Source organism: Rhinatrema bivittatum, chromosome 5, assembly GCF_901001135.1.
Source record: "Rhinatrema bivittatum chromosome 5, aRhiBiv1.1, whole genome shotgun sequence".
Lineage (NCBI taxonomy): Eukaryota > Metazoa > Chordata > Amphibia > Gymnophiona > Rhinatrematidae > Rhinatrema > Rhinatrema bivittatum.
Genome location: NC_042619.1, coordinates 318,917,556 through 318,938,866, shown reverse-complemented (window position 1 = coordinate 318,938,866; position 21,311 = coordinate 318,917,556). Strand labels below are relative to the sequence as shown.

Here is a 21,311-nt window from a genome sequence, read left to right as displayed (position 1 = left end):
AAGGAAGGCTATCTAAAAAAGCTGTGAGGCCAACAAAGTGGTTTAGAAGCCAAAATGTCCGATCAGAAACTTTTTATTGAGACGTATTTCCTTCTAGCAAGCCCGACTCAGGCCGAGTTTCGCCCCCACATTGGGGCTGCCTCAGGGGCTGTATATAGTCAATGTGGGGGCGAAACTCGGCCTGAGTCGGGCTTGCTAGAAGGAAATACGACTTAATAAAAAGTTTCTGAGCGGACATTTTGGCTTCTAATCCACTTTGTTGCCCTTTCTGCCATTAAGCCACAATGTATTTTCACGTGAGGGGGTCCCACTATTGCGGAGGGTGTCGCCGCAGTAGTGGGGCCCCTCAAAAAATACCTTTGTGGCTCTATGGCGCAGTCTTTTATCTCGTGGTAAAACACTGTGAGGCAAAAGAATGTGCCTAGTGGTCCTTCAACGCAATAGCGGCTCAAGAGACTGCCATCGCATTAAAGGGCCGCTGGCCCCCCCAAAAAAGTTGCATGGTCAGATAGGGAGGTTGAGCGGGGATGGCTGCCCCCGTCTCAACCTAGGGCCCCCAACTCCCTCAAAATAAAAAAAAAAAAAAAATGACGTAGCCGTGCAGTGATGGCCCTGGCTCCCCCACAAAGTCCAACATGAAGGTAGCCCCCATGGCCCCCCCCCCCAAAGGTGTAAAAAAATCAAATACGGTCCTGGGTCCCCGATACCCCCTCCAAAAGCTCAAATCCAAAAAGAAATTTATGCCCCTGAGTCCTGGGTTCCCTTCTGACACCCTCCCCCTCTCCACCCCCCCCCCCCAAAACCTTAAAATCCGTCCATCCTGTACATAGTTTGTTTTGCTTCTTCAGTTATCTCCCCGCTCCAATCGTACTTAATACCTGTGCCAGTTATTTATTTGCTCCCCTCCTTTGTTGCCATTCGTTCTATGTAATTGTTATGCCCTGTATTTAGGCGCTTTGTTTTGTTCCTTGTAAACCGATACAATGTGAAAACGGCTATCGGTATATAAAAGCCATTAAATAAATAAATAAAATAAAGTTTCGGGTTCCGCGTCTGGGCCATTTTCCAAAATGGTGCTGTGTGACTGGGACAAGGTCCATGGGTTGAACGAAGAACATCAGAAAAGTAATGGTAGAATAGCCTTTTTTGCACCTTTTAATTTAATACTTGTACAGTTGTCTGAATTTCTGTGTCAACAAGCTGTAAATTGTAACCTATTCGTCTGCTCTTTTTTAAATTTTGTCTCTAGACACATTCGCATCTATTTGCCTCCACTTGATAACAGCACCCCCAGCACTTATTGTTCTAAAGGTTTAGAGTTCCAGAACCCCTTGATGTTTAATGAAGTTTTCCAGATCCCGGCTTGTTCAAGCATACTGAAACTCAAGTCATTGCAGTTGTACATTTGTTCTGTTGACCGTCGGCTAAAAGAAGAATTGCTGGTGAGTGGTGGCATTTTCACTAATATTCCCATGTGGGAAGAGGTCTGTGGCCTGGTCCTTGGAAGACTGAAGTTTGGAGAGCCGTGGGAGAGGAGTTCAAATCTTTCTCCCATTTGCTTTCAATGCAAGTATAACTGTAGGCAAGCATGCTTATAGTTGGGATACTTTCAAGCAGTCCAAGTACCAGAAATATACTGCCAGGCCCTGTCAGTCTAGGGATGACTCTGCAAATGTTTCTGCAGCATTGCAGTAATTTTGTCATGTTATTGTCATGGGGATTGTATTTTTGACTCTGGTAGGCCATCCCATTCTTTTCGGGGATATGGTGTCGTTACTATCAATGAACATTTTAAGCTGAAACTATTATGCAAAGAATAGATAGATCTGGTGTGCCCTGCTTTAACTCCATGCTTGGACCCCAGGCAAACACTGCTTTTTTGTATAAAACCTAAGAATACACACACAATATCTTGGAGATCTGAACCCCCAGTATTTCCCACAGTAAACACAGTAATCTGTCTGTGAACAGATTTCTACTTGAAGTCACTTTCCCACCAGCACTACTGGAGTTGCAGAAGGGAACACCATGTGGGTTGGCATCAGCCTCCAATTGCAAGATTTCTGTACTTGCAGAAAATGTATAAAGTTCTCCAAATGTAAGAGGTGGAGGTCATTTATGTTCAAAAATTGATCTTTCTCCCAGGACAAGCAGGATGGTAGTCCTCACATGTGAGTGACATCATCAGGATGGAGCCCTATCACGGAACACTTTTGTCAGTTTCTAGAACTTTGACTGGCACACTGAGCATGCCCAACATGCCACTAACCCTGCATCCAGCAGGGGTCTCCCTTCAGTCTCTTTTTTTTCCGTGCAGCAGTAGCCTCGAGGTTTTCAGGAGCTCTGTGAGAATTCCTCACAAGAAATTTCCCCACGTAAATTTTCTTTAAAATTTCAAACTTTTTTCCCCATCCCGGGGTCCCCCATCGACCACCTCAGTCGACACTGGTAAGTTTTACCTCGTTCTTTGGGGTTGGTTCCCGGCGGTGCTTTCATCGGTGCCTAACGGCCAGCGACCGTGCGCTTCCCTTCTTTTTTGAAAAAATAGCGACTGGGTTTCGAAAGTGCCCCGAGTGCCTGAGGAACATGAGTGCCTGAGGACCCTCATGACATTTGTGTCTTGTGTGCTTGAGGGCCTACTCATGATGTCCAACGGTGCACTAGCTGTGCCCAGATGACGCCACAAGGCCGCCGGGCCCGCTTGGATAAGATGGAACACCTATTCAAGCGTGTATCTCTGTCTACTCCAGCCAAGAGTACATCGGGTCAAAACCCTTTAACTTCAACTCCATCACCATCGACGTCTCAGCGCCATCAAGACACCGGTGACCGCCTTTCCACCGGCATCTTCATGTTTGAAGGCATTGACATCTTCCTCCTTGGTGCTGGAGAAGGACCGGACAGCATCAGGAAAAGCACCATCATCGCCATCGACATGAGCCTTCTTCCGATGCCGGCACTGACAAGACATCGGCATCGACAGAGCCACCGGCCAAGAAGTCCCGGGGAGAAGGGGCCCTATCCCCTCTTTGGACCCGGGACATAGAGTCATTCCCCACCTGTACTGGTACTGGGAGCCGAGACTCTACTGATTCAGGTGGACTCTCCGGCAACGCCTTCTGAGCCTCCAACCCCAGTCGCTGTGTTACCAACACCAACCTTCCGGGAAGAATTGGACCGGATGGTCCAAGAGGCAGTTTTTCAGGCACTTCGGGGATTCCAATCGCCACTGGCACCGGCTCCCATGCAGACACTTGATCCGATGCCTACCATGCTGGCTCCAATCCTCTAGCGCCTGGATACACTAATCAGCGCACTACCATCGGTGCCTGTTCCTTCCATGCCATTGGTGCCTCCAAGGCCACCGACACAGGTTCCCATTCCATTATCCACGGATGAGGAACAATTTTTGCCGGAGCCGGTTCCAGGACCATTGGGTCTATTGCCACCCCGATGTCCATCAAAAGTGTCGATTCCATTGATGCCATCGCCGTCCTTGATGCCTGTTCCTCCTGCTTTGGTACCTCCATCCTTTCCATCGGTGCCACCTCCAGATCTGGCTGGATTTGGACCCTTACCACCACCTGACGGCCTGCATGGTGTTGGAGTGTCAGAGGAATCATCCTTGGGGTGATGATTCCTCTGACACTCAGGACTCCGATGAACTCCTTTCAGAGCCTTCACCCCCAGAAGAACGCCGCCGCTCCCCTACTGAAGACCTCACATTTGCCAGCTTCATTAAAGAGATGTCTGAATCCATCCCTTTTAAACTACAAACGGAGGAGGATGCCAGGCACAAAATGCTTGAGGTATTGCAATTTGTTGATGCCCCTAAGGAAGTGATGGCAGTTCCAGTACATGAAGTGCTCCTTGATTTGTTACAACGTATCTGGGAGCCCCCTGGCACAGTTCCACCAGTGAACAGAAAAATTGATGCCACCTATCTGGTTCAGTCAGCTCCGGGGTTTCAAAAAAGCCAACTGCCCCATCGTAGTGGTTGAGTCTGCCCAGAAGAAAGCCAAGAGAATCCGGGCTCATTCTTCTGCTCTTCCAGGTAAAGAACAGAAATCCTTGTTCCACGGATCTATGTTGATGGCACGTATAGCAGCCTACCAGCTATACATGACTCAGTACTCAAGGAATCTTTGGAAGAAAGTCCAAGAATTCTCATAGAACCTACCGAGACCATAATCCTCCAAAAGGGACTCGATGCTGGAAAGCATTGTTAGGGCAGCATGCGACATCTTTGAAACTGCCTTAAGAGTGTCAGGCATAAGCACCAGATGCGCTTTGCGTCATAAGCGTCAAAGCGCCAGATGCGCTTTGCGTCATAAGCGCAAGATGCTGGGCATGGCTCAAGTCTTCTGACCTACGCCAGGAAGTCTAGGAAAGGTTGGCAGACCTTCCATGTACAGGGGACAATTTGTTTGGCGACAAAATTCAGGAAACAGTGGCACAGCAAAAAGATCACCATGATAATTTGCATCAGCTATCCACTCTCCCCTCGGACTTCCCATCCACCACCAAGAGGCCTTTTCGATTCGATCCTAGGAGGCTATCCTATAAGCTACGTAGGTATTACCTGCCTCCATCCCGTACTCGACAGCCTAGACCCTCTCAAAGAGGTCAACCTCGACAACACAGGGCCCCAAAAGCCCAACCAGCCCCACAGACTGATCCAGCATTGGGGTTTTGACTCCTTTCTAGAGGGCAGAAATTAACCCCTACCTACCACACCCATTCCTGTGGGAGGTCGTTTGTGCCATTTTTCCAGCATATGGCACATAATTACAACAGATCAATGGGTCCTTTCTGTGGTCGCCCATGGTTACCATCTGAACTTCCTCACGCTACCACCAGACACTTCACCATGTCTGGCGTGGAGTCTGACCAACCACTCTCCACTTCTTGAGGCAGAACTCTCGACAACTCTTGGTATTTTCTAATTTCAAAAAAGTCAGGCGGCATTCGTCCTATTTTGGACTTATGCACCTTAAACAGATATCTCCGTAAAGAAAAGTTCAAAATGGTAACCTTGGGCACCATGCTCCCTCTCCTGCAATGGGGAGATTGGCTCTGCTCTCAGATCTTCAGGAGGCTTATGCCCACAATTTCATATATCCTCCTCATCGAAAATACCTCAGATTTATAGTAGGCCACAATCATTTCCAATACCAAGTGCTGCCATTTGGCCTAGCATCAGCACCCCATGTATTTACGAAATGCCTGGCAGTAGTGGCAGCTCACTTGCGACAATGCAACATCCACATCTATCCATATCTAGACGATTGGCTCCTCAGAGGTCCATACCAAGAGGTAGTACTTCACTCACTCCATTTCTCCATCAGCCTACTGCAATCCCAAGTGACATCTGACTCCATCATGCACCCTCTCGTTCATCAGAGTAGATCTAAAAGCTGTCCAAGCCAAAGCGTTTCTCCCAGACAACCGAGCACACATAAGAACATAAGAAAATGCCATACTGGCTCAGACCAAGGGTCCATCAAGCCCAGCATCCTGCTTCCAACAGTGGCCAATCTAGGCCACAAGAACCTGGCAAGTACCCAAAAACTAAGTCTATTCCATGTTACCATTGCTAATGGCAGTGGCTATTCTCTAGGTGAACTTAATAGCAGGTAATGGACTTCTCCTCCAAGAACTGCATTATCAACCTTGGCTAAAGCAGTACAGACTCACCGAACCACTACAGCTCATCATCTACTAACCTTGCTAGGTCACATGGCGTCCACGGTTCATGTTACCCCATTGGCTCGACTAGCCATGAGAGTAACACAATGGACTTTAAATTCCCAGTGGTCCCAGTCAAATCAACACATGTCCCACATTGTCCACTGCACCAGCCAGCTTCGTCTCTCACTAGCTTGGTGGATACAGGAGTCCAATATTCAGATAGGATACCAACTTACGGAACCTCAAATTACTCTGACAACAGATGCATCCAACCTGGGTTGGGGAGCCCATGTCAACAACCTCCAAACCCAGGGAACCTGGACCACAGCAGAAGCAAAGAACCAGATAAATGTTATGGAGCTCCGGGCAATTGATATGCCCTCTTCGCTTTTCGGGATTGTCTCTCCAATAAGGTAATCCTAATTCAAACAGACAACCAGGTAGTGATGTGGTAGCTCAACAAGCATGGGGGCACAGGCTCTTACCTGCTATGCCTGGAGGCAGCGCAGATCTGGGCCTGAGCTCTCTCCCATTCCATGCTACTGAGTGTGACCTACCTGGCAGGCATGGACAATATGATGGCGGACAATCTCAGCCGGACCTTTTATCTCCACGAATGGTCCCTAGATTCCACTATAGGAAACTGAATATTTCACCAGTGGGGCCGCCCACACGTAGACCTTTTTGCGTCAATTCACAACCGCAAAGTGGACAATTTCTACTCTCTACACCTCAGCCACAACTCACTGTCACAAGATGCCTTTGCCCACTCATGGGCAACAGGTCTTCTATATGCCTATCCTCCACTTCCACTCATCAGCAAGACTCTCGTGAAGTTATGGCAGGACCGGGGCACAATGATCTTCATAGCCCCTTACTGGCCGCATCAGGTTTGGTTTCCCATCCTATGCGACCTCTCAGTCCAGCAACCAATTCGCACAGATTCAATTCTGTGCACAGATTCAATTCTGATATTGCAGAACGGGCTGTTGCATCATCCGAACCTTCACTCCCTGTCTCTGACAGCTTGGATGTTGAAATGTTAATACTACAATCCCTTAACCTCTCTGACAGTGTGTCCCAGGTCCTCGTACCTTCATGAAAGCCTTCTACTAGGAGATGTTATCGTTCCAAATGGAAAAGATTCTCCTTGTGGTGCACCACAAAAGAAATAGATCCCTTTTCTTGCCCCACAACAAGGTTCCTGGACTATGTGGCACCTTTCCGAGTCTGGTCTGCAGACTTCCTCCATCCGAGTGCATGTCAGCGCCATAGCCGCTTACCAAAAAGGTGTAGGAGATGCACCGATCTCGGTGCAACCTCTGGTAGGGCGCTTTATGAGAGGCTTGCTCCAGCTAAAGCCTCCACTGCGTCCTCCGGTTCCGACATGGGACCTCAATGTTGTGTTAGCACGAATCATGCGACCACCGTTCGAGCCCCTGCACTTCTGCGAACTTCAACATCTCACTTGGAAATTGATCTTTCTAGTTGCTATAACATCAGCTTGCAGAGTCAGTGAGCTACAAGCACTGGTAACATACCCACCGTACACCAAATTTCTTCACGATCGTGTGGTACTCCGCACTCACCCTAAATTCACTCACCTTCAAAGCTGCCCATTTCTCATCTACCAGGGACCGGGCCTTCTCTTTAGCTGGTCCCAACCATCTGGAATGCCATACCTCCAGATCTTAGACTGGAACCCTGCCTACAGACTTTCAAAAAAAAAAGGTCTGCTTACAGACTTTCAAAAAAAATCTTAAGACGTGGCTGTTCAGTCAAGCCTTCCCCAACCAGGGCTAACAATAGACACATAGCATCAGCCACATCTAGATAAGAACATAACTCTCTTGCACTTACTTCTTCCTCGTTGTAATTAGTTCATGAGTTATCTGTCCCCCTCTTTGCTCTTCCTTTCCAGTTACATACCCCTGTTTTATTGTAACTTTAATCTTCCACCAGTTAAGGTTATGTTATTTCTTTGTTCCTTGTAAACCGATATGATATGATATTTTTTCATGAATGTCGGTATATAAAAATGTTAAATAAATAAATAAATGAATGAATTCTTGCCAAAGGTAGTTTCTGATTTCCACTTAAATCAGTCCATAATACTTCCTACCTTTTTTCCAAGGCCTCACTCACAACCAGGTGAGCGGGCTCTGCATTCCTTGGACTGTAAACGTGCACTTACCTTTTATTTGGACCGCACTGCAGCCCATAGGAAGTCCACCCAACTGTCTCCTTCGATAAAACCAAATTGGAAGTTCTGGTGGGCAAGCAGGCCCTGTCCATCTGGCTGGCGGACTGCATTTCCTTCTACTACTAACAAGCAGGCCTACTGCTACAGGAACGCGTAAGAGCCATGGCAACATCAGTAGCGCACCTCCGTTCTGTACCTCTTGCTGACATCTGCAGAGTTGCCACATGGAGCTCCCTCCACACATTTGCAGCTCATTATTGTCTTGACAAGGCTGACCGGCAAGATTCCATCTTTGGCCAGTCTGTCCTGTGTAATTTGTTTCCAGTTTAATAACCCAACTTCCTTCCTGCGACCCACTAAGAAACTCAGGCTGCCCTCCTACCAAAACCACCCCAGTTGTTGTGCCTGTTGCATGTCGTCAGGTGCTTTTGGTTCACTCTATTCAGGATTCCTGTAGCTTGCTATTCACCCACATGTGAGGACTACCATCCTGCTTGTCCTGGGAGAAAGCAGAGTTGCTTACCTGTAACAGGTGTTCTCCCAGTACAGCAGGATGTTAGTCCTCACGAAACCCACCCACCACCCCGCGAAGTTGGGTTCGCTTATGTTTTATTATTTTATTTTTCGCTCGTACTTTTTGCTACAAACGAGACTGAAGAGGGACCCCTGCTGGATGAGGGTTAGTGGCATGCTGGGCATGCTCACTGTGCCAGTCAAAGTTCTAGAAACTTTGACAAAAGTGTTCCATGATAGGGCTCCATCCTGATGATGTCACCCATATGTGAGGACTACCATCCTGCTGTCGTGGGAGAACATCTGTTACAGGTAAGCAACTCTGCTTTACCTGCTAATGAAATTGGGGGTGGGTATGTGTGTGTGTGTGTGTGTGTGTGTGTGTGTGTGTCTTTGCTGTACTATCCACACCAAAGTTTTGGGACATGTCAGCAGTAACGTGAGGATTCTGACAGGGTGTTTTTTTCTTTTTTAATCAAATCCGCATAGTTTTGTGTATTGTGGACATGAGCATGCCCATATCCATGTCTGGAAAATAGGCTCTTTTAGTTCTAGCTGGAACTTGTCATTTTCTTTCTGTATAATTGGATATATATTTTTTTATTTTGACTGCTAAAATGTCACTACTTCCAAACCTATTGGTAGGAAAAGCTGTTTTTATTTCCCTAAAAATGAAATTTAATTGAACACCCTTCCCCCCCCCCCCAAAAAAAAATGTGGATTTTATAATTGATGTGACTATTCAACTAAAATGATGTGATTTTGTGACCGGGAAGGAGACAGTCTTCTCGTAGTGCCTTAGCCTTTGTTTGATCTGTGTTTCCCTTAGGGCATTGCTCAGATTAACTTGGCGGACTACGAGTGTTCTGATGAAATGCATCTTCAGTGGTACCCTATCCAGATTTTCACAGGCACAGAACCGCAGAGAGCCGATAACAGCAACTGTTGCGAGGAGGATCTGACTGGATCTGCCGGAAATGGCGCTTCAGAGAACACGGTGCGTGGTTCGTTAGCGTCCTGTGGATAGTGGAGCCCTTGGTGCCACTCTTCATATGGCACTATCGTGCCTGTCTTCTGAGAGGGCAGGCTGAAATTCTGGCTGTGTGCATATTTTTTAAAATGTCTGTTCTTACTTGCCTTATACCCCGTGCTCTCTTCAGTTCTTTGAGAACCTTGGTCAGTGAACCAGTACAGGAACGCATGTATTGTGTGATTGCATTTCCTGAGCGGTAGAAGAGAAATATGCTAAATGATTGGTGTAGAACAAAAATAGAAAGCATTTTTAAAAATTCTTTTTATTCCAGTTTGTCCCTTTGTGATTTGTATGCCTCCCTTGCCTGCCATTATTCCCACCCCACCCTTTACAGTATGCTTGGGTGACTCTTAGAAGCCTGGGCAGCCAGGGAGAGAGAGCTAGCGGGACATCCTGAATGGTCTGGTTGTACAGCAAAATGGATCATGATCATATCTGAGGTGCCATGGAAGATTTCTTGTTTGCTGTGCCATTAGCGGAGCTTTTGTTTAACCAAATGAACTCTAAGTTCCTATGGCGATAAACCCGTCAACACTAAGCTCCTCGGGAAAACCAATAATTTTTGTCAATGTGCTATTTTTAATTAGTATTGGTTATTCATGCAGTTTTGTATATTATACCAGTTTACCGGGATAACGGGTGATATTGATATTAGGCTGTCCCGGAATTCAGGCACAACAGGTTCAAAGGGTTAAAAGTTGCATTTATCGGTCCTGTTGGTCTTTCTTGCGATGAGTCTTCTCAGTGTTCCAGGATCCATCCCTTGGTGCTGCCAGCGATTTCAGAAGAAAACTTGCCTCATGAATCGAGTGCCTGTCTAAATGGGAAGCTACCTGAAGAATTCACAAATGTTCCCCACATTGTATTAAAAAAAAAAACAAAAGAGCTGGCATCTGGTAGCAACATCAAGAATGTTATGTACTTGAATCAGAATTTCTTTACATTGAAAGCATTTGTTAACTTCATTTTCACCCGCAAAGATTAGTGTGTGTTTGTGTGTGCACGTATCTGACTGCATGTATGGATATAACAGACACAACAGCATGCAAATAACTTTATTTCAGCAGGTTTGAAGCAGATCATCAAACCAAACACTGCAAGGCTTCCTCCGTCATCCTTTGTGTCTTGGGAACAGAGGATGACCTGTTTTCGGATTAGGCTAGCTTGCATCCCCTTAAGCCCTTTCTTTCACGTTTCACTTTACAGATCAAAGACGTTTGGTGGTCCAGAGAAGGTCACCGTCCAGAGTTTGGGAACTGCAGTGTTGCTTGATAGAAAATCTTTCTTTTGAGATAAAGAAAGCCTCATTGTGTAGTGCTCTTTATTGTAACTGAATCTGTTACTTGTATGCTGTATTGTATGCAGCCTTTGCCAAGCGTCAAGATGAACATCATACGGAAGTCCCTTGAAAAATGCTACACATCAGTGCAGTTCATTTCAAAGGAAAATATCTTTGTATTTTGTGTCACTACAGTGGCGGAGCGCACTGTACTGTATCGGCCTGTGTGTGATGTGAGAGGGTTGTCCTTTGGAGAGTTCAAAGAGAAACTGCCTGCTAGAGGAAGGTCCTATAAGTTCCTGAGTGAAAGGAAATCATTCAGAAGCTGATCCTAATGTGAGAGAAGCTACCGACATAGGGAAGGAGCGCAACCCTGCAGAAAAGATACATAGGGAGACCTAAAAGCAGTAAAAACTGCTTTTCTGTGCACCCTCCGACTTAATATCATGGCGATATTAAGTTGGAGGCCCCAAAAGTTAAAGAAAAGTAAAAAAAAAATAAATAAAAATGGGCTAGCGGGTTGAAAACCGGACGCTCAATTTTGCCGACGTCCGGTTTCCGAACCCATTGCTGTCAGCGGGCTCGAGAACCGACGCCGGCAAATTTGAGCTTTGGCTGTCAAACCCGCTGACAGCCGCCGCTCCTGTCCAAAAAGAGGCGCTAGGGACACGCTAGTGTCCCTAGTGCCTCTTTTTGCCGTGGACCCTAATTTAAATAAATTCATTTACTGTATCGCGCGCACAGGAGAGTGTCCTGTGCGCGTACTGGGAGAGCGGGTGCTCGCCCGCTCTCCCGCGATTTTACTGTATTGACCCATCTGTTTTCTGAAGCAAAATCTTATCTTTGGACCTTCAGTTACGTAGCACTTCTCTGGAGCATTTTCAGGGGTCCCTCCAAGGCCTCAAAACACTTCTTCCCTCCTTGAAGACCTGTGAACTCCATTCTTGGATCCCAGCCACCTTCCCTGGACATTCGCTCATCTCTCTTGAAAGCCTAAGTATCCTGGCCTTGGGCCCTAGCTAATCTCTGAAAACAGGAATAATTCAGCCTCTCGGCAATCCTCCATTGGGAGAAAGAACTCCCTTGGACCTTCTCTGTGGCGGGACCCAGGCCCTAGTGGTACCTTCACCCCTGTGAAGAGATGGCAACCCTCAGACTGCAGACAGACCTCCTGATTCCAATCTCTCAGGACCCCCCTGCTGCTTGTTACGACTGGGCTCCGGTCAGGAGTCGTGAACATCACCCAGAAGGGTGGCTCCAGGTTGAGAGAGACAAGAATGGCTAGAACAGAGTCTGGGTCCAGGCTGGGTCAGGGCAGGCGGCAGATAGCAGTGTCTGGGTCCAGGCTGGGTCAGGGCAGGCGGCAGATAGCAGTGTCTGGGTCCAGGCTGGGTCAGGGCAGGCGGCAAGTAGCAGTGTCTGGGTCCAGGCTGGGTCAGGGCAGGCGGCAGATAGCAGTGTCTGGGTCCAGGCTGGGTCAGGGCAGGCGGCAAGTAGCAGTGTCTGGGTCCAGGCTGGGTCAGGGCAGGAGGCAGATAGCAGTGTCTAGGTCCAGGCTGGGTCAGGGCAGGAGGCAGATAGCAGTGTCTGGGTCCAGGCTGGGTCAGGGCAGGCGGCAAGTAGCAGTGTCTGGGTCCAGGCTGGGTCATGGCAGGAGGCAGATAGCAGTGTCTAGGTCCAGGCTGGGTCAGGGCAGGAGGCAGATAGCAGTGTCTAGGTTCAGGCTGGGTCAGGGCACAGTAAGCAGGACAAGGCAGGTCAGAAGGCCCGTAGGCCACACACCGTAAGCAGAGCAAAGCAGGTCAGAAGGCCCGTAGGCCACACACACACAGAAGGCCCGTAGGCCACACACCGTAAGCGGGGCAAGGCAGGTCAGAAGGCCCGTAGGCCACACACACACAGAAGGCCCGTAGGCCAGGTATGAAAAGTAAGGAAGAAGGCCCGAAGGCCGCGCAAGGCAAGGAAAGGCCCGAAGGCCGCGCAAGGCAAGGAAGGCTAGAGCAGGGAGCCCAGGTGAGCTCGATGCCGAAGCCCCGAGGGAACTGTCAGGCAGGGTTATAAGGGCAAACCCAGAACATAGAGTGGACAGAGGAGATGGACTGGGCCTGTCAGGAGAGCCAGCACTAGAGGGACCCCTGGTGGTGAGGCGGTTGCACTGCAGCCAAAACTGTAACACTGCTTACACCCTCAAACTCCAGATCCTGAAATCCTACTATATGATATTGGGCAGGTGTTTTAAGACCCCTCCCACTGGGGAGTGTGACTGCTCCTAACCTACTCCCAACTACACTACTGGCACAGCAGGTCTGTTGTGGCCAGTACATTTAAGGGTGACGCTACTAGCAAGGGAAAGAATTGTCCCAGGAGCTCAATATTGCTTTCTTGTTGTTAATCTCCCGGCAGTTTAAGGGCTCTCTTCTTTGCTTTAAGGCCCTCACCTTCCACGCTAGGGGAATTGTTCATACTAGTTCATTAAGAACATAAGAAAATGCCATACTGGGTCAGACCAAGGGTCCATCAAGCCCAGCATCCTGTTTCTAAACGTGGCCAATCCAGGCCATAAGAACTTGGCAAGTACCCAAAAACTAAGTCTATTCCATTTTACCATTGCTAATGGCAGTGGCTATTCTCTAAGTGAACTTAATAGCAGGTAATGGACTTCTCCTCCAAGAACTTATCCAATCCTTTTTTAAACACAGCTATACTAACTGCACTAACCACATCCTCTGGCAACAAATTCCAGAGTTTAATTGTGTGTTGAGTAAAAAAGAACTTTCTCCGATTAGTTTTAAATGTGCCCCATGCTAACTTCATGGAGTGCCCCCTAGTCTTTCTACAATCCGAAGGAGTAAATAACCGATTCACATCTACCCGTTCTAGACCTCTCATGATTTTAAACACCTCTATCATATCCCCCCTCATTCGTCTCTTCTCCAAGCTGAAAAGTCCTAACCTCTTTAGTCTTTCCTCATAGGGGAGTTGTTCCATTCCCCTTATCATTTTGGTAGCCCTTCTCTGTACCTTCTCCATCGCAATTATATCTTTTTTGAGATGTGGCGACCAGGATTGTACACAGTATTCAAGGTGCGGTCTCACCATGGAGCGATACAGAGGCATTATGACATTTTCCGTTTTATTCACCATTCCCTTTCTAATAATTCCCAACATTCTGTTTGCTTTTTTGACTGCTGCAGCACACTGAACCGACGATTTCAATGTGTTATCCACTATGACACCTAGATCTCTTTCTTGGGTTGTAGCACCTAATATGGAACCCGACATTGTGTAATTATAGCATGGGTTATTTTTCCCTATATGCATCACCTTGCACTTATCCACATTAAATTTCATCTGCCATTTGGATGCCCAATTTTCCAGTCTCACAAGGTCTTCCTGCAATTTATCACAATCTGCTTGTGATTTAACTACTCTGAACAATTTTGTGTCATCTGCAAATTTGATTATCTCACTCGTCATATTTCTTTCCAGATCATTTATAAATGTATTGAAAAGTAAGGGTCCCAATACAGATCCCTGAGGCACTCCACTGTCCACTCCCTTCCACTGAGAAAATTGTCCATTTAATCCTACTCTCTGTTTCCTGTCTTTTAGCCAGTTTGCAATCCACGAAAGGACATTGCCACCTATCCCATGACTTTTTACTTTTCCTAGAAGCCTCTCATGAGGAACTTTGTCAAACGCCTTCTGAAAATCCAAGTATATCTACCGGTTCACCTTTATCCACATGTTTATTAACTCCTTCAAAAAAGTGAAGCAGATTTGTGAGGCAAGATTTGCCCTGGGTAAAGCCATGCTGAATTTGTTCCATTAAACCATTTCTTTCTATATGTTCTGTGATTTTGATGTTTAGAATACTTTCCACTATTTTTCCTGGCACTGAAGTCAGGCTAACCGGTCTGTAGTTTCCCGGATCGCCCCTGGAGCCCTTTTTAAATATTGGGGTTACATTTGATATCCTCCAGTCTTCAGGTACAATGGATGATTTTAATGATAACTTACAAATTTTTACTAATAGGTCTGAAATTTCATTTTTTTAGTTCCTTCAGAACTCTGGGGTGTATACCATCCAGTCCGGGTGATTTACTACTCTTCAGTTTGTCAATCAGGCCTACCACATCTTCTAGGTTCACCGTGATTTGATTCAGTCCATCTGAATCATTACCCATGAAAACCTTCTCCATTACGGGTACCTCCCCAACATCCTCTTCAGTAAACACCGAAGCAAAGAAATCATTTAATCTTTCCGCGATGGCCTTATCTTCTCTAAGTGCCCCCTTTTATCCCAAGAAAGAAAATCAGAGCTCCATCTGAACAAATAATTGGCTTCTATGTGGCTGATCAGAAGCTGAGTCTCCAGTTGGTCACATTTTTGTAGCAATATTCAAGTGGACATCCTAACACACAACAGATGGAAACTTTTTCTAGTGTCCTGTCAAAGCAAATCTCATGTTTCTTTCCTTTTTTTTAAATTTTTTATTTATAAGTTTTTCATTCACATATACAATTAAGTGAACAAATAAAATATTATAATCACATCATGAAAATCCCATTACAAAAACTTGTAATATTCCTAAAATGGAATATTAACTCTAACAATTTAACAACTATTCATAAGGAATAATCTCTATTTCAAATGTCATCCAATCTTATATATTAACACATTTATAGGTGTGATTTTCTATACTAAAGAAGAAAAATGAGAATTAGAATTGAGTACTCTAATATTGAAACGTGGAGATATTTTTAGGAAATAATCCAACGAAAAAGTTTAACATAGAACATCAGCTGGTACTTACTACATATATGCCTTGGTAGCCTACTCACTTAAAGGAATAACACTAGTAGATGGTTCTACAATTATGGGAGACATTCCATTATCAGGCAATGGGGAAGAAACCATAGATTGCTGTGCAGTGATAAATTGCTGCATTTGCTCTATCTGATGAAAAATGTGTGTTCCCATTTTTTGAGTTTACACTTACAGGAATAGTGTAGAAAAAATGTATAACCTAAAGAGGTAACTTGAGATCTTAAAGCTAAAAATTCTCTACGTTTTGTTCTTGTGACTAAAGCTAAATCAGGATAGATTTTAACCACTTGTCCATAAAAGTTAGTAGGAAATTTCTGAAAATATCACTTCATTACTTTGTTAATATCCTGAGTCATGATAAAGGATACAACCAAGGTATTTCTATGGATAACTTCTTGGTTGGAATCCTCCAGAAAATCAGTTAAATTTGTAGGAACTGGGGATTTTTTAATTAAAAAATAACAAGTATTTATTGAGGGAATTTCTTCTTCATATAATAATATTTCTCTGAAATATTTCTTTAAGAAAATATAGGGAAGTTCCCCCAGTATTTGTGGAAAACGTGTTATCCTGATATTTAAGTGACGTATATGATTTTCTAGAGCTTCCAACCTTCGTGATCTATTTGGTCTTTAATCACACAAACATTAACTTTTTGTAATGAATTAATATTCTCCTCATTTTCTTTAACCTTCTGAGATATCGAATTACTTTGAGATTGAACTGCAACTAATTTTGTCTGAAAATCTAATGTTACTGTGTCCATCTTTTGTTCAAGTCTAGACATCGCTAGACTTAAACCCGAAACAGCTTCCCATATTGTCTCTAATGTTACCTTCTCCGGCCTAATTAAATTTTGATGTTGATCCTCCAAATTCTGGGATCCTGGGCCCTCTTGCTCAGATGCCACTCCCATCTCCGTGGTGGACGTCTTAGCGTCTCCATTCTCCACACTACGTTGGGCTGGTGGAAGTCTGCTATCCGTGCTCAGGGATGCTTCATCTTGGGAGACAAACACTTCTCCACCTTGTGTCGCTCCAACAGATTCCTTAGCTTCCTGACTATCCAGCTGTGTCAGGAATCTATTTATTTCCAGTTGAGTCAGAGAAGAAACAGTGGGTATTGAGGGAAATACCCTTATCTTCCCTTTCCTTTTTGGTGGCATAATTCTTCCAGAATTGATCCTGAACTCTGTCGCTTATAAAACTCAATTTCAACGTGAGTGAAGAGAAAAGAAGAGAAATTAATTCCAAACAATTCGAACCAAGTCGAACCAAGTCGCGCACGCCCCTTGGGTGCATGCGGTGGCGGCGTGCCGCGGGGGGGCGCGTTTATATTTGATCTTCCGGCACCTCCCCCCCCCCCCCCCCCCCCCTGCTTCCGGTCCGGTCTCTCTCTCTGACACATCTCTTTAATGGAAATACCTTCTTCTTGTGGCCCGAGGTAGGAAAAGCAAACACCTCAGATCACCAGTCTCAGGGAGGGACCTTGGGGGGGCGTTTATATTTGATCTTCCGGCGCCTCCCCCCCCCCCCCCCCCCGGCTTCCGGTCTGCTCTTCCTCTCTGACACATCTCTTTAATGGAAATACCTTCTTCTCGTGGCCTGAGGTAGGAAAAGCAAACTCCTCACTTCACCAGTCTCAGGGAGGGACCGCGGGGGGCGCGTTTATATTTGATCTTCCGGCGCCTTCCCCCCGGCTTCCGGTCCAGTCTCCCTCTCTGACACAGTTTCTTTAATGGAAATACCTTCTTCTCGTGGCCTGAGGTAGGAAAAGCAAACTCCTCACTTCACCAGTCTCCAAATCTCATGTTTCTAAGCAGTGTCTGGTTCTGAGGTTTCTCTAAATTAAAGCTGGAGGCAGAAAACCAGATAGGTAAAGTGCTTCAGCGTATGTAGCAGTTATTTCAAATTAACAATTTTTTAGGGGCATGTCAACTACTAAGCAACATTCCACATACGCCTCAGCTGTTATTGAGAACCGTTTTTTTCATGGATATGGCATTTCCATAGTTAAATGGGGATTTCCTAGCGTTTAGCCAGATGGATCAGCACCAATGGGTATAGTGTACTCCTGATAGCAGATGGGAGATGGAGTCAGATTTCAAAGCTGACATCAGCCTACATATACCTGTGCAGCATGCTCAACTCTTCAGTATTTCTCCGTCTCCTAAAGCAGATAGAGACACATCCATACACTAGAATTGTGATAGCAATTCTAAAACAAAGAAGAAAAAAAATTTACCTCAAGAAGACTAGCTCCGCTCTCCTGCGGTGATACCTAAGGGTCCCTCCCCCAGTCGAGAATTCCTGAGGTGATTTCTGAGATCCCTCAGAGGCAAGCCTCGATCCGGTAGCTGGCTCCTGGCGTGGACTTAGCCCGCAGGGCGGCTGAGAAACAGCGGATGTTGAATGGAGCGCGGCGGTGAAGGTAATTCCCTCTCCCCCCACAACCAGAGACCGCCTGGCACGAGACCGGGAAATGCAGAGACCAGGTAAGGTACAAAACCTCTTCTAAGTCTCTGGTCTCCGAGGCTCGATTAGCCGCACAGATCGTCCCTTCCGGCGTCTGTAAAATCGGGTTGAGCAGCTCCGTCTGGGCTAGACCCCGATCCGGTGCGAGGGTCCACACACATGGAGACCCTCCGGGGGGGGGGGGGGGTCTCACCATCTTGTCCGCGTGGTTGCTGGCGCCATTTCCCCCCTTGATCGCCGTATTGCCCGCTTCACTGAACCGTGCGCACAACCAACTTGTGCGCACAGCAGCATGCACAACTGTGCCGGGCGCATAGCGGCCCGCACAAATGGCCTGAGCGCACAGATAGACCTGTGCGCACAGCAGCGCGCGCATCTTAACCAGTCGCACAAAGCAGTTGGCTGCGCGCACATTGCGCACCCGGAGCGCACAGCTGAGCCTCCCGGTGCACATATCATCGCGCACAGATGAGTTTTGAAGCACTCCACACACACCACCGGCTAAGAAAGCCAAGGGACAAGCCCTCTACCCAGCCTGCCACCTGAGAGCTGCGCAACCTGGAGTGGTTTCTGCCCTATGCCAGCAGTGTGAAGAGGCTCAGGGGGAACCTAAGCAAGGCCCCCCACAGCCAATAGAGGCATCCAGTTCCACTAATGATAGTACCTCGGACCTCTGTATCTCCAACTCAGTGCCTACACAAGAAGGCATCTCGAGGGCCTCCACCATAAGCCCACCTGGATTCAATATGGACCTAGGGACTTTTTCCTGGGTGGAAATCTTCAAAGGGCTGCAAGCCTTTGTCCAAGCTGAATCGGTACCGCCTGCGACAGAGCCCCAGTCTTCACCAGAAGCACAAGACCTTCCAAGCACCTCTCGAGACATGCCCCACCTAGGCAAGAGCCTCCCTACAAGGGAATACAGACAACTTGGGAGACCAGACTGACTCCCTGGAGGAAGGGAAAATCCCTCCAGGGATGGAACCATATCGAACCATGCTGCAAGTTTTCTCCAAAGACGATTTACCAGCTGTCTTGTCTCTGACCCTGAAGACGCTGGCCATTCCAGGTATGGTACCACAGCAGAACCAAAGACGAATCCTGTTTTGGTGTCCCTTCGTCAGGCCTCATGCTATTTCCCAATGTTGCAGGCCGTATAACAACTGATTAACCTGGAATGTAATGTCCTGGAGGCCAGCTTCAAAGGAGGACGGACCTTAGAAGCCCTATACCCCCTCGAACTCACGGCCAAGGAACTCCTACAGTTCCCAAAAGTGGATGCCATGGTCTGCGCAATCTCTAAGCGCACAACCATCCTGGTCGAAGGAGGAGCGGCACTCAAGGATGCCCAGGACAGACGTCAGGAAGCCATCCTTAAACAGTCCTTTGATGTAGCAGCAATGACCCTGCAAATCTCTTCCTGCTGTGCCATAGTAACACGTGCCTGCTTGCTTCTCTCCAGAGATGCAATCACGTCCGGTGAAACAGTACCAGCAATATCCTTCCTCACGGATGCAACCTCAGACCTAGTGCGCACCTTAGCCAGGGGCGTCTCCTCCATAGTGGCAGCCGGAAGACAACTATGGCTCCAAAATTGGTCAGCCGACGCGACCTCCAAAGCGAACCTCTCGAGAATGCCCTTTAAAGGATCCCTCTTGTTCAGAAGCGAACTGGAGAAGTTAACCAACAAATAGGGCGAATCTCCAGTACCTCATCTACCGGAAGACAGGAACAAAAGAAACCAGCGCTCCTCCCCCTGAAGAACCAAGGGCAAAGGAGCCCAGAGCTTCAGACCATAAAAGAACACATACTACCAAGCACCTCACCCCGCAGGCAGGGCCCAGTCCTTTCGGAACAGACACAACAAGAGGGTTTCAGGCACAGGATCTGGCCGCACCCCACAATGAGAATCAGCAGACCCATGCATAGGGGGCAGACTTACCCTCTTCTACCAAAGATGGGTCAAGATAACGTCGGACAAGTGGGTCCTAACCATCATTCGAGAGGGATACTATCTGGACTTCCACAGCATCTCTCCAGACAAATTTGTAAGATCAGCGTACCACTCCCTCTCCAAGAGGTTGGCAGTGGAAACCACACTGGCAAAACTACTCAGCCTAAAGGTGATAACCCCGGTGCCCACACACCAACAAAATACTGGTCACTATTCCATCCATTTTATCATTCCCAAGAAGGAAGGAACGTCCCGGCCCAACCTGGACGTCAAGACCATCAATCGTTACCTGAGGGTACCACACTTCCGCATGGAAACCCTACGCTCAGTCATAAGGGCAGTACAGCCGGGAGAATTCCTGACTTCACTGGATCTATCCGAAGGCTATCTCCATCATGACCATCAGCGCTTCTTACGCTTTGCGATACTGGACCATCATTACCAGTTCTGGGCGCTACCCTTCGGACTAGCTACTGCCCCTCGGACCTTCACCAAAATCATGGTGGTAGTGGTGGCAACACTGAGGAAAGAAGGAATCCTCATTCATCCTTACCTGGACGATTGGCTGATCAGGGCAAAATCTCCAGAGGAAAGTCACCAGGTGACCACTAGAGTCAAGAATCTACTGCTGAATCTCGGGTGGGTCGTCAACACAGCCAAGAGCTGCCTGCAGCCCTCCCAGTCACTAGAGTACCTAGGAGTCTGGTTCGAGACCAAACAAGACAAGATTGTCCTTCCCCCTCCAAGGAGAAGGAAACTGATAGGCTACCTACGAAAACTGTTGAACTATGCTCTCCCCAAGGGTATGGTACTACCTCCAAGACCTCGGTCTCTTGACATCAACCCTGGAAGTCGTTCCATGGGCAAGGTCCCACATGCGTCTACTACATCGTTCCCTACTGTCACGATGGAACCCGAAGTCCCAGAACTACTCGATTCACCTCCAGCTACCAGCAGAAGTTCGGACCCAGCTCCAATGGTGGCTACAGGAGGACCATCTGAGCAAGGGAGTAAGACTATCCCCACCGAACTGGATCTTGCTCACCACGGATGCGAGCCTGTGAGGGTGGGGAACCCACTGTCAGGAACTGATGGCCCAGGGACAATGGGACAAGGAAAAGGCAGGGTGGAACATAAACCGGCTGGAAGCTCGAGCTGTCAGACTAGCCTGTCTACGATTCAGCCACAGACTCCTGGGCGAGTCTGTCAGTCATGTCAGACAATGCCACTACAGTTGCCTACATCAACCGCCAAGGAGGAACCAGAAGCCATCAAGTGTCCCTGGAGATGGACCCCCCCCTCATGGCATGGGCGGAAACAAATCTGCAAGGCATCT

The 21,311-nt window shown here is 47.3% G+C and overlaps 1 protein-coding gene across 1 annotated transcript in view; it reads left to right on the top strand.

Moving 5' to 3' along the window:
* Nucleotides 1–21,311, top strand: part of WWC3 (WWC family member 3) — a 319,559-nt gene that overhangs the window by 252,610 nt on the left and 45,638 nt on the right. The window contains exons 15-16 of the mRNA XM_029604359.1: nt 1,250–1,442; nt 9,237–9,404. Coding sequence (XP_029460219.1) covers nt 1,250–1,442; nt 9,237–9,404 — 361 coding nt within the window. The remainder of the gene's footprint in view (nt 1–1,249; nt 1,443–9,236; nt 9,405–21,311) is intronic.